Source organism: Pleurodeles waltl, chromosome 3_1 (genome assembly GCF_031143425.1).
Source record: "Pleurodeles waltl isolate 20211129_DDA chromosome 3_1, aPleWal1.hap1.20221129, whole genome shotgun sequence".
NCBI lineage: Eukaryota > Metazoa > Chordata > Amphibia > Caudata > Salamandridae > Pleurodeles > Pleurodeles waltl.
In genome coordinates this window covers 924732058-924747776 of record NC_090440.1, presented here as the reverse complement: position 1 = coordinate 924747776, position 15719 = coordinate 924732058, and the positions used below count along the sequence as shown (strand labels likewise).

General features: G+C 48.3%; 1 protein-coding gene across 3 annotated transcripts in view; it reads left to right on the top strand.

The window, feature by feature from the left end:
- The window catches only part of KDM1A (lysine demethylase 1A), a 590627-nt gene that overhangs the window by 256534 nt on the left and 318374 nt on the right, over positions 1-15719 (top strand). For 2 of the 3 annotated variants that reach the window (XM_069223917.1, XM_069223916.1), the window contains exon 9: positions 3813-3961. The exons of the other annotated variant lie outside the window; for it this stretch is intronic. In XM_069223917.1, coding sequence (XP_069080018.1) covers positions 3813-3961 — 149 coding nt within the window. The remainder of the gene's footprint in view (positions 1-3812; positions 3962-15719) is intronic. 3 annotated transcript variants of the gene reach the window in all.

Here is a 15719-nt window from a genome sequence, read left to right as displayed (position 1 = left end):
TGGGGTGTTGATCACTCTTCGCCAAAATGCACGTCTGCACCTACAGAATGTGTGTTCTGGCACCAAAGAGATAGAAATGTGAATAGAAAAGGAATAAAAGAAATAAAAACAATCTTTTGATACGTATATATATAGGCCAAATAGAATTTTAAAAAATGTGAATATACTGTGCATACAGAAAAAACATTTTTGTTGGAAAAATAAATTGGGTTCATTGGATTGCATACTGAAATGTTTTCTTGGTTCCGACTACTTCCTATTTATTGCAATAATCCATTTAAAACTTCTGTAAGAAATACTACCTTGCAGCACAATGTTTTCATGATATTTTTAATGTTGTCCTGTATAGTATGAGTAGTATAGATGTAGTCTGCTAGAGTGAAATGTTTTCTTTTTTTGGGGGGGTGGGGGGTTGGGAGTTGGCAGCCTTTTGTAAATATTTGTTGATTTTTTTACATATAAAGTGGTGAAAGTTTATTGATGAACATATAGTTGTTAGAAAGGAAAATATGTTCTTAATTAAAAAAAGGTTATATTGCTTTATGAAGGCATGACTCCAGGTTGAGAATCCATGGAGGTGGGTTGTTTTCTCTTGTTTTTGGATTTGTTTTCCCCTACCCCACTCCATATTTTTATTCATAGGGGACCCCGCTGTTTTCATTACAAAGAGATGGTCTAGTCCCTGTCTGGGTCCCTTTTGATGGCACGCATTTGGACGTCTGTGTATCCACGCAGCGAGCTGCTCAAATACCACCGTGAACACCACCGGAGACTGCAGACTTCCCTGCCAGGTTCCCTTCCCTTTGGACAATTTCCTCAGACAGCATGCCATTAACTTTCACCTGAGCCACTGGATCTCGGTACAGGTACCCTGACCCATCCCAGGAAAGACTGACCGAAGGCCTTCTTCCCCAGGACCAACATCATGTATGGCCGTCTTATGGAGTCTAAACCTTTTTGACATCCAGCGATAGAAGCATCACCAGCACTGCGATCCCTCCACTGCAGGCCAGGCATCCAAATATGTGACTGAGGTTATGTTGCATTGATCTGTGTGGCATGAACCCTGTTTGGTCTGCAACCACCAGACATTCCACTAAGTGCAGCATCTGGTTCACTGCAACCCGGCCCAACACCTTTACCTTTACATTCAGTAATAAGTTGGGACAATAGGGTGTACAGTCCTCTGGTTGTTTACCTGACCTGAATATTGGAACAGTCAATGCCTGCCTCAGGTCCCTTGGCAGTTCTCCAATGCTGCTCATGCTACGGAACATCTTCCTCAGGTGGGGTACCACACGTGCCCGGAGGCAGTTGAAGAATTCAGGTTGGAATCCATCCGGTACGTTCCTGTATTTCAGATGTGTCAGTTTGTCTGCAATTTCTACATCAGATGTGTCAGCCTCTAAGGTTTTCTAGGCCTCGTCCACAAGGGTAGGTGTTGGGAGGTCCCTGACAGAGTCTGATAGTCCCCTCCCATCCACTGGCACTCCATCTGTATACATCCCCTAAGTGTCTTGGTAGTTCCCATGCTATACCCTCAGCTGCCTCTACTACAACTCCATCCTGTGCCTGTAATCTCTGTATCCATTTCTGCCCCTCTTCCCACCGTGCCAACTAAGCTAAGAGTTTTCCTGCTTTAATGCCGAGTTCTCATATCCTCCCCTATTTTGCCCTTAGCGAATACTGGCTTCTTCTCAGGCCAAGGTTCTATAGCCCTGTTGGCCCACTCTACGGTTGGCAATGTATCTGCACCTCATTGCACCTGTCTCTCCGGCAGTTCAGTACATACCTTATCCCTCTTCTTTTATCCACACCACGGTGTGGGCAATCTGATGCCCCTCATCACTGACTTTTACACCTCCCACAGGACCACCCAGAGGCCACAAGCCTGTTTTTTCAAAGTATCTCTTTGTGACTTCTGTGACGTATTTCCCAGTGTCCAAGTCTGTGTGCTTCCAAAACCTCCCATTTATGCCTCTAACATTAGTTGCCTTGTGAAAAATATAAAGCCCCAGACACAACATCTGCATGTCTGTTACCCAGACCAGGGTGAACTCTCTTGTCTCGGCCACTACACATTGTTGGTATAGCAACATGACCACTCTTTTCAGTCCGCTTCGAGATGAAAAATGATAAGCGGTGGAGTAAAAACCTGTGTAAGTTAAAATGGTGGATGTCAATGCATTAGGGAAATTGGCTTTGGTATGTCACAGCTCGCTTCATAAACCTATTGCTAGGGAGTCATTAAATACCTGCTGCGGCTACTCTGAAAGAAGGGCACTTGTTCCTTCATTATCTGGGATACCAAAGGGTGTTGAATGTTTTTGGCAAAAGCAGCATGCCTGCCAGAGGTTGTTGTCCCAATTGATTTTTTTTTTTTTTTTGCTTTTTCCTTCTACGGTGGTTTAGTATACAAAACAGTTGTTGAGCCCAGATTTTAAATAGGATTGTTGGAGATAACCCTCCAAATCAGCTTCTCACCCTCAGCAGCCTTTTGATTTACAGTGAAGGTGGATTGTGGATGTGAAAACCAGAGAAGGTGGCAGCACATGATGCCCTGGAAGCTGCTCCCTATGTTTTTATTTTCCTCCTTGGCAGGTTACAGTTCGTAAGGGAATCTCACATAAGATGTGACTTTACCGGAGTTAGACTCATCACATGAGTTCAGTGTGAGCAGCTGCATGTTTTGTTTAAGGTTAAGAGGATTTAGGTAGGCCTAGTTCTATAGGTAAAGGGGATTTAAGCCTTGTTCCAGGGATACTGCCTCTTCAATTTACCCTATTTATTTATTTATCTTTTCTTGGCGGCTTTAGGGTTCAGTGCACCACATCAGTACAACTTGTATTGTGCTGCGTTTTCCTTGAGAGCTGGGTGTGGTTGGTTGTCAAGTTGGCCAGATGGCCTTTGTTCCTGAAGCATCCCCTTTTGGGCCTTTCTTGGCCTTAGTGGAGGTTATTGGTTAAGGACTGTAGTGACTTGCCAGAAAATCTCACAGGGAAAATACTCTGAGCACACACATCATTTATTTGAAATGGCTTCCTTAACTTTGTAATGAAAGTTGATTACTCAATTTGTTTAAATACATTTATGGTTTAGTGGACTCCATATTGGTCTCATCATTTGGGGTTAGGTTTACTGGTTTGGCAAATGGTGCTTTGTCTGACCCCAGTGCAACAATGCATAGTGACCCCTGTAATAAAGCACCTGGGACTGTGCTCCAAACGAGTATTGTAACAGGCAGGATGGTAGCACCATAATTATAAGGGCAAAAAATATTAAGTGTCAAGAGTGGAGTCTGCTGTTTTATATGCTACATAAATTGGAACAATTATTGGTTTAAGTAGAATTAAAATTCTCAATTTGAGCGCTGATTTCTATATTGTTATTCAGTTTCTTCCACCTAATAGTTGCAGTTGCTTTTCAAATTCAGGTAAACCTCCAGCAGTGGTCAACATCAGGCCAACAGCAACTATCCAAAAATCTATTCATATATAATGAAACCACTGCAGCTCGCTGGAAAATAAATACCATACTTACCACGGTTGATTCATTTGATTTTCAAAGCTGTTTATTTTAACCCCTCTGATAACTTAATTGGCATAGCTCACTGATAGGGTATATTGTAAATAACATTTGTTACAAACACAATCGAAGACTTTGCATTTAACAGCTCTACTACCCCTGTTTGCTAGACAGTTTAGAAAAATTAAATATAGTGCATGTTTTGCAGACCAAAAACAATTAACCAATGTAGATGAAATGACCAGTTTCACTAATACAGAAATTTAACACTTCTATTCAACTTGGAGTTTCAGGTTCCGAAAGAGAAAGATGAAATGGTAGAGCAGGAGTTCAATCGTTTGCTAGAAGCCACCTCATACCTCAGCCATCAATTGGACTTCAATATTCTTAACAATAAACCTGTATCCCTTGGCCAGGCTTTGGAGGTTGTTATACAGTAAGTGTCCTCAAACTGCATTGCACGATTAAACTTTCTACTGAGGTTATCCGTTTCATTCACAAAGAATTAATAACTGCATGAATAACTGTTGTGGTCTTCACGGACTGGGTTCCAGGTATAGAGCAGTAGACGTTGTGTACCGCATTCCAAGTTCTGATTCAGGGGAACACAAGAGGGAGATGGAGAAGGGCTGGAGTGGTGTGAGCTGCGTCTGGAGTGAGCTGCTGTAATTTACTCTTCAGGTGGAATAAATTATGTTCTTATTATTAATGATATCTATGGGATCTTGCCAACGCATGGGGTATTGGAAACCCAACCCTGATCTGTGTGTTGCTGAGGCTATGAGCAGCAGGAGATTGCATACCCACAGGGGTGTTGGGCACAGAGCCTGGCTTTGGCCAACCACATTCTGGCCGTGTGGATGTGTTGGACGCCCACATGAGTTGGGAGCAAGGCCTGGCCCCGCAGCTAGCCATATGCTGTACTTGGCATTTAGTAGACCTAGTTTGTTATGGTAACTAAAGGAAGGTAGCTCTCTGTCTGGTGTACTAAGAGAAAGTACACCGTGCAGAGAGTCCAGTGGATCTCCAAATTGGTTTGCGGAGACAAAAGTAGATAGGAGTAATGATTTATTTTGTGGTAGTGTGGGTGAGCAGTTAGGCTTATCAGAAAGTAGTGCTAAGTATCTGTTGTACTCACAGAGGCAATAAATGAGACGCACACTCAATAAATCTGAGACCAATTTAGAAAATAACACTTCATTTTTTTCTTTTTTACTTACTACAAGGCGAAGAACTTCATTGTAAGGTAAGTATGTTTCTGATGGATACAACTACCTGTGGATTCCTCACCTCATGAATACTCCCATGGCGCCAGCATTCTACGGAAATCTTCTTACTAGTCTCTGCACGTCGACTAGGACGTCACTGTCTCGCACGCGACGCCGTCTGACGTCATACAGGCAATAAGAGGTCCTCGATGACGTGCGGACGTCAGTTCCCTTTTTTCCGTGCATTCGAAACGGTTATCTTCGAGGGAGCAACTGTTACTCTTGCGGTTACAGTGTATATCTTGCTGCGTACTCTTTCTCTGTGGAAATAATGTCGCAGAGAAAGTCTGGATTTAAGCCTTGTCGTGAGTGTGGAGGCAAGATGTCGGTGACGGATCCTCATTCCGATTGCCTTTGGTGTTTGAGCTCCGACCACGACGTCTCGACTTGTGATTCGTGTCAACACATGAATCCGAAGGCCATTAAAGAACGCGAGGCGAAGCTGTTTATGGCCAAGTCAAAGGAGAAGCATCACAAGAAAAAGTCTTCTCCAAGACATCGGCGTCATCGAGACTCCCGGCGCCGTAGAGAATCTCGGCGTCATTCAAGGGAGGCTCGTTCCAGGTCTCCGGATCGGCGCCGGAGGACATGGGAGGTCAGCCCCACGGTGACGCCGCATCCTTCGACGCCGTTGCTCTCTCCGACGTCTCCAACTTCGCCTGGACAGGCGTCGGTGATTGAGGTATTGGAGCCTCAGGTGTTTTCTCCGGCGCAGACGCCGAGGCCGGCGTCGGGGTCGCCTCCGAGTCAGGCACCCCAGTATCCGGCTTTTCCCACCCCTGGAGCCGATAGTTCCGCATTCTTGAATGCGATGTATGCCATCTTCCAACAGATGGCTCCAGGGGGTGCTCCGGCTGGGCCTTTGGCCTTTTCTTTGGGTGATCCTGCGCCTCTTCGGCCGGCACCCTTTATGCCCTTTCTCCCGTTTGGGAACGTGGGCTCGGCGCCAGTGTCGGCGCCGGTGGCCGCTCCGATGGCTTCGGAGGGATTGGCCCCAGGGATTTCCATCCCGTCGACGTCGAGATTTCGGCTTGTGACTCCGGTGGGTCCATCCGTTTCATCTGCTCTTCAGTCGGCGCCGAAGTTACCTGTGGCGCCGGATGCGGCGTCGGTGGCTTCGGAAGATCGGCGCCGATCTCCGACTTCGGCGGAGGTGTTGTCGACTCCGCGGATTGAGCAACGACTGCATTCAAGGAGGCGTGCTCTCCGGGTACTAGAGGAGCAGGAGTACCAACGAGCCCTAGAGGAAGGAGAGCTAGAGGACTCGGGTGATGGGCTGCGTGGACTGGAGTCGGCCAGTGGGCTGGACACTTCCCCTGAGTGGGACCTTTCGTCCCCGGGGGAATATACCGAGGAAGCTGCTTCCTTTCATACAGTGGTACGGAAGGCAGCTAGTTTTTTGGACCTGCCTTTGCCGGTGGTGGAGGCGAAACAAAACCTTTTGACAGAGGTGTTGCATCCGGCCTCAGCCGCGGCGGAGCCTCTATTACCTTTTAATGACGCTCTGCTGGATCCGGTTTTAGAGGTGTGGAAGAAGCCGGCATCTTCCCCAGCAGTTCACAGAGCCGTGGCCAGGAGGTATCGGACGGCTCCAACTGATCCTGGTTTCCTATCTAGGCACCCTACGCCGGAGAGCTTGGTTGTGCAGGCCTCCTGTTCGTCCAAATCAGCGCCTGGTTCTTTCCCGACGGTGCCTGGGGACAGAGACTCAAAAAAGCTAGAGGCGCAGTCGAAGAAGATTTTTTCGTCCTGCAGTCTGGCGTTAAAAGCCACTAATGCGACCTGTATCCTGGGGAGGTATATTCATGCTCTGATGGATGACATCTCCTCTTCGTTTACAGAGCTTCCCCAGGGTCTTTTGGATCTTGTCTCTGATGCCCAGGCTGCTGCGACCCAAATTATCCAGACGGGACTGGATACCACCGACTCGGTAGCCAGAGCAATGGGCACAACTGTGGTGGAAAGGAGACAGGCCTGGCTACGTAACTCGGGCTTTTCGGCAGATGTACAGTCCACATTGTTGGATCTCCCGTTTGATGGGGACAAACTGTTTGGGGCTAAGGCTGATTCGGCCTTGGAACGTTTTAAGGAGAGCAGGGCCACGGCTAAGTCGTTGGGACTCCAAGCTCCTTCTTCCACGGCCTCTTCCAGATTCTTCAGGAGGTTTCGTGGATTTGGGTGTGGCTCTTCCTCCTCTTCCTTTCGGGGAAGATATCAGCAACCTGCCTCTTCCCACCCCTATAGATCTTTTAGGGGGAGGGGTAGGGTCCGCACCAGGGGAGCCTCTCAGCAGCACTCTGCCTCTTCCTCATCCTCTGGCGGGGTGCAGCAGGGGAAGCAGCCTTAGGCTTCCACCATTTCCCACTCACTCCTCTCCTGTAGGGGGAAGATTACAGCATTTTCTCACCAAATGGGAGACTGTTACGTCGGACACTTGGGTTCTCAGTGTTGTGGGAAAAGGCTACACCCTTCCCTTTCGGGAGTTTCCGCCCCTCATCCCGCCCCGCCCTTCGTATTGTTCACAAGAACACCTCCTGTTGCTAGAACAGGAGGTGGAAGTCCTCCTTTTAAAGGGCGCGGTGGAGTTGGTCCCGGAGCAGGAAAGGGGTCAAGGAGTTTACTCAAGGTATTTCCTGATTCCCAAGAAGGATGGTCGTTTGAGACCAATTCTGGACCTGAGGATCTTGAATTGGTTCCTCAAGCAGGAAAAGTTCAAGATGCTGACCCTAGCACAGGTGCTTTTGGCGTTGAACATGGAAGACTGGATGGTGTCTGTCGACTTGCAGGATGCTTACTTTCATATCCCGATACTCAAGTCACACAGGAAGTATCTCCGGTTTGTGGTGGGATCGCAACACTACCAGTTTGCGGTCCTTCCGTTTGGTCTTACTTCAGCACCTCGAGTCTTCACGAAGGTGATGTCGGTGGTTGCGGCAGAGCTCAGAAGGAAGGGGATAGCAGTATTCCCTTACTTGGACGATTGGTTGATCAAAGCCAAGTCCCCGGAGCTTGTGTTGCGTCATCTGCAGTCAACAACCCAGTTGTTGTTCGACCTGGGCTTTTCGGTGAACGAGCCCAAATCTCACCTGGAGCCCTCTCAGCGCCTCCTGTTCATAGGGGCAGTACTGGATACGACATTGGGTCGGGCCTTTCCTCCGCCTCAGCGGATTCAAGATATTCAGGATTTGGTTCCAATGTTTCGAAACGGAGCGGTAGTTCCAGTCCTCAAGGTCCTTCGTCTGCTCGGTCTTTTTGCCTCCTGCATTCTGTTGGTCACGCATGCTCGCTGGCACATGAGGGCTCTTCAGTGGTGCCTCCGAAGGCAGTGGTCTCAACACAGAGGGGATCTAGAGGGTACTGTCAAGATCTCCAGAGATGCTGCTGTGGATTTGAAGTGGTGGATTGCAAGCAACAATCTTTCACAAGGAAAACCGTTCCAGCAGTCGCCACCAGTGGCCACAGTCATAACGGATGCTTCCACTCTAGGGTGGGGAGCTCATCTGGGGGATCTGGAGATCAAAGGTCTTTGGTCTCCAGAGGAACAGATGTTTCACATCAATCTGTTAGAGTTACGGGCTGTACGTCTGGCTCTCAAGGCCTTCCTCCCTTCCCTTCGTGGTCAGTCGGTACAGGTCCTAACGGACAATACTACCACGATGTGGTACATAAACAAGCAGGGAGGAGTGGGGTCGTACCTTCTCTGCAGAGAAGCTCTTCGACTATGGTCCTGGGCAAAGGACCATCGGATTTGCTTGATAGCAAACCATCTGGCCGGAGTCTTGAACGTGCGTGCGGACAGTCTCAGTCGCCACTTCTCGGCAGACCACGAGTGGCGTCTCCATCCAGATCAAGTCCGTTTAATCTTCCAGAAGTGGGGGTTTCCTCGGGTAGATCTGTTCGCCACTCGAGAGAACGCGCATTGTCCGTTGTTCTGCAGCCTTCAGTATCCGATGCAGGAAGCATTGGGGGACGCGTTTCAAATGACCTGGTGCGGCCAGTTGCTTTACGCGTTTCCTCCCATACCCTTGATTCCTCGAGTATTGAGGAAGATTCGCCAAGACCGGGCTCTAGTAATCGTAATAGCTCCGGATTGGCCAAGGAGGGTGTGGTACTCCGACCTTCTCCAACTCTCAACGTGCCCGCCGCTCCGTCTCCCTTTCAGGGCAGACCTCCTCTCGCAGTCGCAGGGGCAGGTTCTACACCCCAACCTCCAGAGTCTGCACCTACATGCCTGGAGATTGAACGGGGCAACCTGAGTTCCTTCTCTCTCCCGCCTGAGGTAGTGGATGTTATATTAGCGGCCAGGCGACACTCCACTAAATCTATCTACGCTAATAGGTGGTCTAAATTTGTTGCGTGGTGTGGAGAGAGGCAGATTGATCCTTTACAAGCTCATCTATCAGACGTTTTGTCTTTTGCTCTATCTCTGGCGCAGAAAGGTTGTGCAGTGGCTACCATTAAAGGTTATTTATCGGCCTTGTCAGCCTTCATATGTCTTCCAGACCAACCATCTTTATTTAAATCCCCTATTGTTATCAGATTCTTGAAAGGTCTTCTAAATCAATATCCTCCAAAGCCATTCGTTATGCCGCAATGGGATTTGTCTTTAGTCCTGACTTTCCTTATGGGGTCCCCTTTTGAACCTATGCATTCTTGCCCCTTAAGGTATTTGTTTTTAAAAACAGTCTTCCTGATAGCTATAACATCAGCAAGGAGAGTGAGTGAGTTGCAGGCCTTATCAGTAAAACCCCCTTATACAACTTTTTATGGGGATAAGGTGGTGTTGAGGACCAAGGCTGCTTTCCTCCCGAAGGTTGTTTCACCCTTCCATTTGGCTCAGGCAATTACTTTGTCCACGTTCTATCCTCCGCCTCATCCTTCCAAAGAGGAAGAAAGACTGCACCGTCTGGATCCAAAGAGAGCGTTGAGCTTCTTTATCAATAGAACAAAGGATTTCAGGCTGGAGGATCAGCTGTTTATTGGATACGTGGGCAAGAGGAGAGGAAAGGCAGTCCACAAGAGAACACTATCCAGGTGGGTTGTTCTTTGCATTAAAATATGTTACTCTTTGGCAAAGAAGGATCCTCCTGAGGGCATTAGAGCTCATTCCACCAGAGCTAAGTCGGCCACTTCGGCCTTAGCCAGAGGTGTTCCTGTGGTCGACATCTGCAAGGCCGCAACTTGGTCGTCCCTTCACACTTTTGCAAAACATTACTGTTTAGATTCTGAGGTTAGAAGGGACGGCCATTTTGCACGGTCAGTGCTGCAGGATTTCTTGGTTTTACCATTTAGGCACCCACCGCCGGGCGTGGTACTGCTTTGGGACTCTATTCATGAGGTGAGGAATCCACAGGTAGTTGTATCCATCAGAAGAACGAGTTACTTACCTTCGGTAACGACTTTTCTGGTGGATACATTAGCTACCTGTGGATTCCTCACGGTCCCACCCGCCTCCCCGTTGCCTTTATGGTCTTGCCAAGTAATCCTTGAGTGCGCTCCTCTTGATCTTTGAGGGTGCAATAGATGTATATATATAATATATTTATATATATATATGGGTATATGTGTATATATCTTTATGTATATACTTGGTGTGTGTATATATTTTTAAAAGAAAGAGTTTTATATATATATATATATATATATATATATATATATATATATGTACATAAAAAAGATTTACAGTTATTCATACAATGTGGTGTATTTTTACAATATAATGGATGTTGCTTTGTTCTTTCATTGCATTGCCTGGTTGTTCTCATGCACGTAAAAAATGATTGGTACTGACGTCCGCACGTCGTCGAGGACCTCTTATTGCCTGTATGACGTCAGACGGCGTCGCGTGCGAGACAGTGACGTCCTCGTCGACGTGCAGAGACTAGTAAGAAGATTTCCGTAGAATGCTGGCGCCATGGGAGTATTCATGAGGTGAGGAATCCACAGGTAGCTAATGTATCCACCAGAAAAGTCGTTACCGAAGGTAAGTAACTCGTTCTTTTGGAGTTCTTCAATGTTAGCCTGTGGATCAAAACCCATTCAGTAAACAAGCACTTCATGACGACTCACGTGACCAATCTTGTAGACTTAAGGTGACTACTGGGCAAGGGTCAGGACCACACTAACAGGTCACTCCGCTAGGCACTGGGGAGACTGGGTGCAGATGTGTAGTATGGCTTTGGGTGCCCAGTGTATTTCAGTGGGGATTGGATTCTGTGGATTTAGGCTGCTTGCTCTGGCTGGGGGTGGTCAGATGGAGACAGCCAACAGGTAAGGTGCAAATGTGGGGTGCTTGGGGATGTAGGTGCACCTTTGGTCCTCTTCACCAGGGGCGTCGAATGCAGATTCTTTTGTCAATGCTTCCGACGCCGCCCCTGCCCTTGGGTGGCGTTGATACCATCCTCATTGCGGACTCCGATGCAGTGCCGATTCTGAATTCCACAGGGGCCTTGCACCCTACGTCAGATCCTAGCCCTTGTTCTCTTGGGTTGGGGTATGGTGAGGAATGGGAAGGGTCGCTGGACCCTTTAAAATTAAAGCTTCAAGATCCCATTGGCTGGCAGATGGACCTGGGTGAGGCAAGTGGTCTAGATACCTCCCCTGACACTGGCATGGTTTCTTCCCCTTTTGTGGCTATAGAGGAGGGAGCTTTCTATTCAATGGTAGGGCGAAGGGCAGCTGAGGTCCTGGACCTCAAGCTACCTTTAGTGGCAGTCAGGACTAACCACCTGACATAGGTTATTCAGTTTGGGGCTTCATCCCCTGAACCTCTTTTGCCCTTACAGATGTCCTTCTGGGTACCTTGTCCAAACTCTGCACAGGGGCTGCCATAGAGCTGCTCCAAATGATCTAGCATTCCTGGTACAAAATCCCCAACCCCTGAGAACTTGGTGATCCAAGCTTCTACATCTCAGGGCACATTTCCTTCCTCACCCCTGGATTTGGAATCCACCAGACTGGACCAGCTTGTGAAGAAAATGTTCTCTTCCTCCAGCCCGGCATTGCGGTCCATGAACACCGCATGCCTTTTGGCCCGTTGCACCCATACTCTGTGGGACACGGTTGCGCAAGTGCTGCTACAGGTCCCGGAGGAGGCCCAGGCCATTCTCTCCCAAGCTGTTGCTGACAGGAGAGGCTCAGCAAAGTTCACAATCTGATGTGGGCTTGATGCTGACTTACGGCCTTGAGGCCATGCTTGGATGAGGACGTCTGGCTTTTTAGGGGATGTCAACTCTGCCCTTTTGGATATGCTCTTTGATGGCACCTGTCTCTTTAGAGGCAAAGCAGACTCTACGCTCGAGCATCTCAAGGATTCTCATGGTCCTTGGGTCTCGCAGCTGCTCCTCATCCCCTTCAGTCTTTCGGCTACGGGAGGGACAGCCTACCACGTCGCAATCCCCACCTCCCTTTCTCCTGCAGCTGCCTCCAAATTTCCTAGTCTGATGCTTACCCACCAGGGACCATCCAGAGGAAGGATTCACCATCACCTGCTACACACTGGCAGTCCATCACGTCCAGATGGGCATCACAAATAGTCCCTTTCGAGACTACTCCTCCATCCTTGTCACCGTCCTACAATCAGATGACGGAGGATCACCTGGCACTTCTCCGCGAGGCGATTACAGTTCTGTTGGCCAAGGGAGCCATAAACTGAGCCCCTGTGCCGGAAGTAGATTGTGGTTGTTGTTCCCGCTACTTTCTGGTGCCCAAGAAGGACAAGGGCCTTCGACCTATTCTGTACCTCTGGTCTCTCAATCTCTTCCTCAAGAAGTAATTCAATATGCTCACTCTTGCTCAGGTTCTATCTGCCCTGGACCCAGGAGACTTGATGGAAGCATTGGACTTGCAGTATGCTTACTTCTGTATTCCTGTCCTGACTGCCCACAGGTGTTACTTGTGGTTCAAGGTAGGCCACAAGCACTTTCAGTTCACAGTGCTCCCCTTCAGCCTTACCAGTGCCCCTCGGGTGTTCACCGAGGTGATGGTGGTGGTCGCAGTTCATCAGAGCATGTCCGGGGTTTCAGTCTTCCACCACCTCGACGACTGGAAGTTGAAGGCGTTCTCGTCCCAGGCCGTGGTCTCCCACATTCAGACTATCGTGGACCTCCTGTATTCGCTGGGGTCCCACTATAAACGTGCCAAAGTCACACCTGACTCTCTCTGACGCTTCCTTTCATTGGAGCTGTTTTGGACAAAGTGCTGTTTCTGGCTTATCTTCCCTAGGGGCAAGTCCAGGATATTCGGGCTATGATTCTGATGTTTTAGCTTTTATCCTGGATTTTGGTGGGAATGACCCTGAGGATGTTGGGCCTCATGGCCTCCTGCATCCTTCTGATGACACATGCCAGATGACATATGCAGGCTCTGCAGTGGGACCTGATGTTCCAGTCGGCGCAGCATCAGGTGAAATCTCTGCAACATGGTCCGGATCTCGGAGGGAACTGCACAAGATCTGCAGTGGTGTTAACACAACCGCCTTTGGGTCAGAGGCTGATCCCTCTTTCTTCTCTATCCAGATCTTACAGTAATGAAAGATGAGTCCCTCCTGGGATTGGGCAGCCACCTCGGAGAGGTGGAGATCAAAGGCATCCGGTCTCCAGTGGAGTCTGGACTCCACGTCAACTTATTGGAGCTCCAGGTGATCAGACTGGCATTAAAAGCATCTTGTCCGTCTCTCAGGAGGAAGGTGGTGCAGGTGTTCATAGACAACACCATTGCCATGTGGTACTGCAACCAGCAGGGCGTAGTGGGGTCGTGGACCCTTTGTCAGGAGGCTCTACACCTCTGGACATGTATGGAACATCACAGCATTTTCCCGGTGATTCAATACCTGGTGGGGTCTCTGAACGCCAGAGCAGATCAACTCAGCCGACAATGCCTAGTCGATCACAAATAGCATCTACATCCGAAGATGGCACAAGGTCTCTTTTAGCAGCGAGGAGAGCCTTGGTTAGATCTGTTTGCCTCTGTATAGAACACGCAATGTCAGCAGTTTTGTGTTGGAATTTCCAAGGCAGCACTCGCTCAGTGAAGCTCTTCGTCTCAGGTGGAGCTCAGGCCTCTCCTGTACACCGTTTCTCCCATACCACTTCTGCCCAGAGTTCTCAAGAAGATCAAGAACAACCAGGCCCAAGTAATCCTTGTGGCTCTGGACTGGTCACAAAGAGTCTGGTATTCCAAGCTATTGAGCATGACCATCGATCCTCCAATCAAACTGCCCCTTCGGGAGAATCTTCTGTCACAGCAGCAGGGGAGAGTTCTCCACTTGAACCTGTCCAGTCTCTGACTTCTTGCATGGCGATTGAGCAGCGGCAGTTGACACTTTTTGACCTTCTGCCCAAACTATGTAATGTTATCTTGTCAACCAGATGTTCCTCCACTAAAAGTGTGTACGCCTGTTGTTTGCATAAATTTGGGGTATGATGCACAGACAAGCCTGTTGACTCTCTCCTCTCTGCCACTCTTTCTGAGGTCCTCTTGTTAATACTTTCTTTGACCTGGCAGTGCTCTGTTTAAGCACCCTCAAAGGTTATTTTTCTGCTGTATTTGCATTACTGAGATTACCTGACCAACCCTCTAAGTCTCCTATTGTTAGTAGGTTCCTTAAGGGTATTACCTCCATCACCATTCATCAGTGCAATGGGATTTGAATTTGGTTTTGAAATTTCTCAAGTGTGCTTCTCGTGAGCCTCTTCACAATTGTCCTCTCAGGATTCGAACATTAAAAACAGCCTTCCTTGTAGCCATTACATCTGCCTGCAGGGTGAGTAAGCTGCAGGTATTGTCATCTAAGCCGCCTTACTTTTCCATCTATCATGACAAAGTAATACTTTGCTCCAGGACTTCTTTTTGACCAAAAGTGATCTCGCCCTTTCATGTAGGCCAATCCATTACCTTACCTACTTTTTACGCACTCCTAAATCCTTCTAAGGAAGAGGAGAGACTCCACCACCTGTACCCAAAAAGAGCGTTGGCATTCTACCTTGATCGTACCAAAGAGTTCCGTTTGGATGATCAACTTTTTGTTTATGTGGGTGCGAAAAAAGGTCAGGCAGTGCAGAAGAGAGCCATCTCGAGATGGGTCGTTCTCTGCATTAAAATGTGCTGCACATTTGCTAAAAAGCAACCCTGGAGGGTTTGCGTGCTCATTTTACCAGAGCGACAGCTGCATCCACGGTGTTAGCATGTGGAGACCAGTCCTGGACATCTGTCAGGTGGCAACGTTGGCATCTTTGCACAGGTTTACCAAATACTACTGCCTGAACAGCCAGGGTCCGCAGGGACGGGTGATTTGATTTGGTAGCGCTTGATCTAGTAGAGACATTTTCTAGTCGCAAATTCCTTAACGACCCAACCATCCTCCCTACTCTACGAACTGATTTCTGGGGACAGGGACTTCCCTTTCAGAGCCTTAGTTTTGACACTCCAGTGGTCAGTCTTATTCCTAGGACCGCCTTCTGGCGTGGAAAGTTGTGAAAACAAACTGACAGCACACGAGGGTGGTACTTATATAGGTCCCGCGATATTATATCCTGTGCGCACAATGTCAATGACAGATGTGGAGCCGACCAGCGTCACCTGATGGCTCGAGAAAAATCTCCAGATCCAGGCTGACTGACGCCTGGGGTAAATTCTAAGGTAAGGAATCTGCAACTAGAATATGTCTCTACCATCCTAGGCGTTAACAAAAGTAAGTAACTTGTTCACCTGGAAGATTGGTGCTCCCGGAATCCTATAGTGCTGAATATTATAAAAACAGATAGGGCCATCTGATTGGCCAAGGGACCATTTTCTTCTATCTGCCTTTTCAGTACTATAGAACTGAACATTCTGAATGGCTGGCAGCACCTCTGAAGAAAATGTTGCACCTGCCTTTACAGGACTTGGGAAAGATCATTTCTACATGTAATACAGTGCTACAAACAT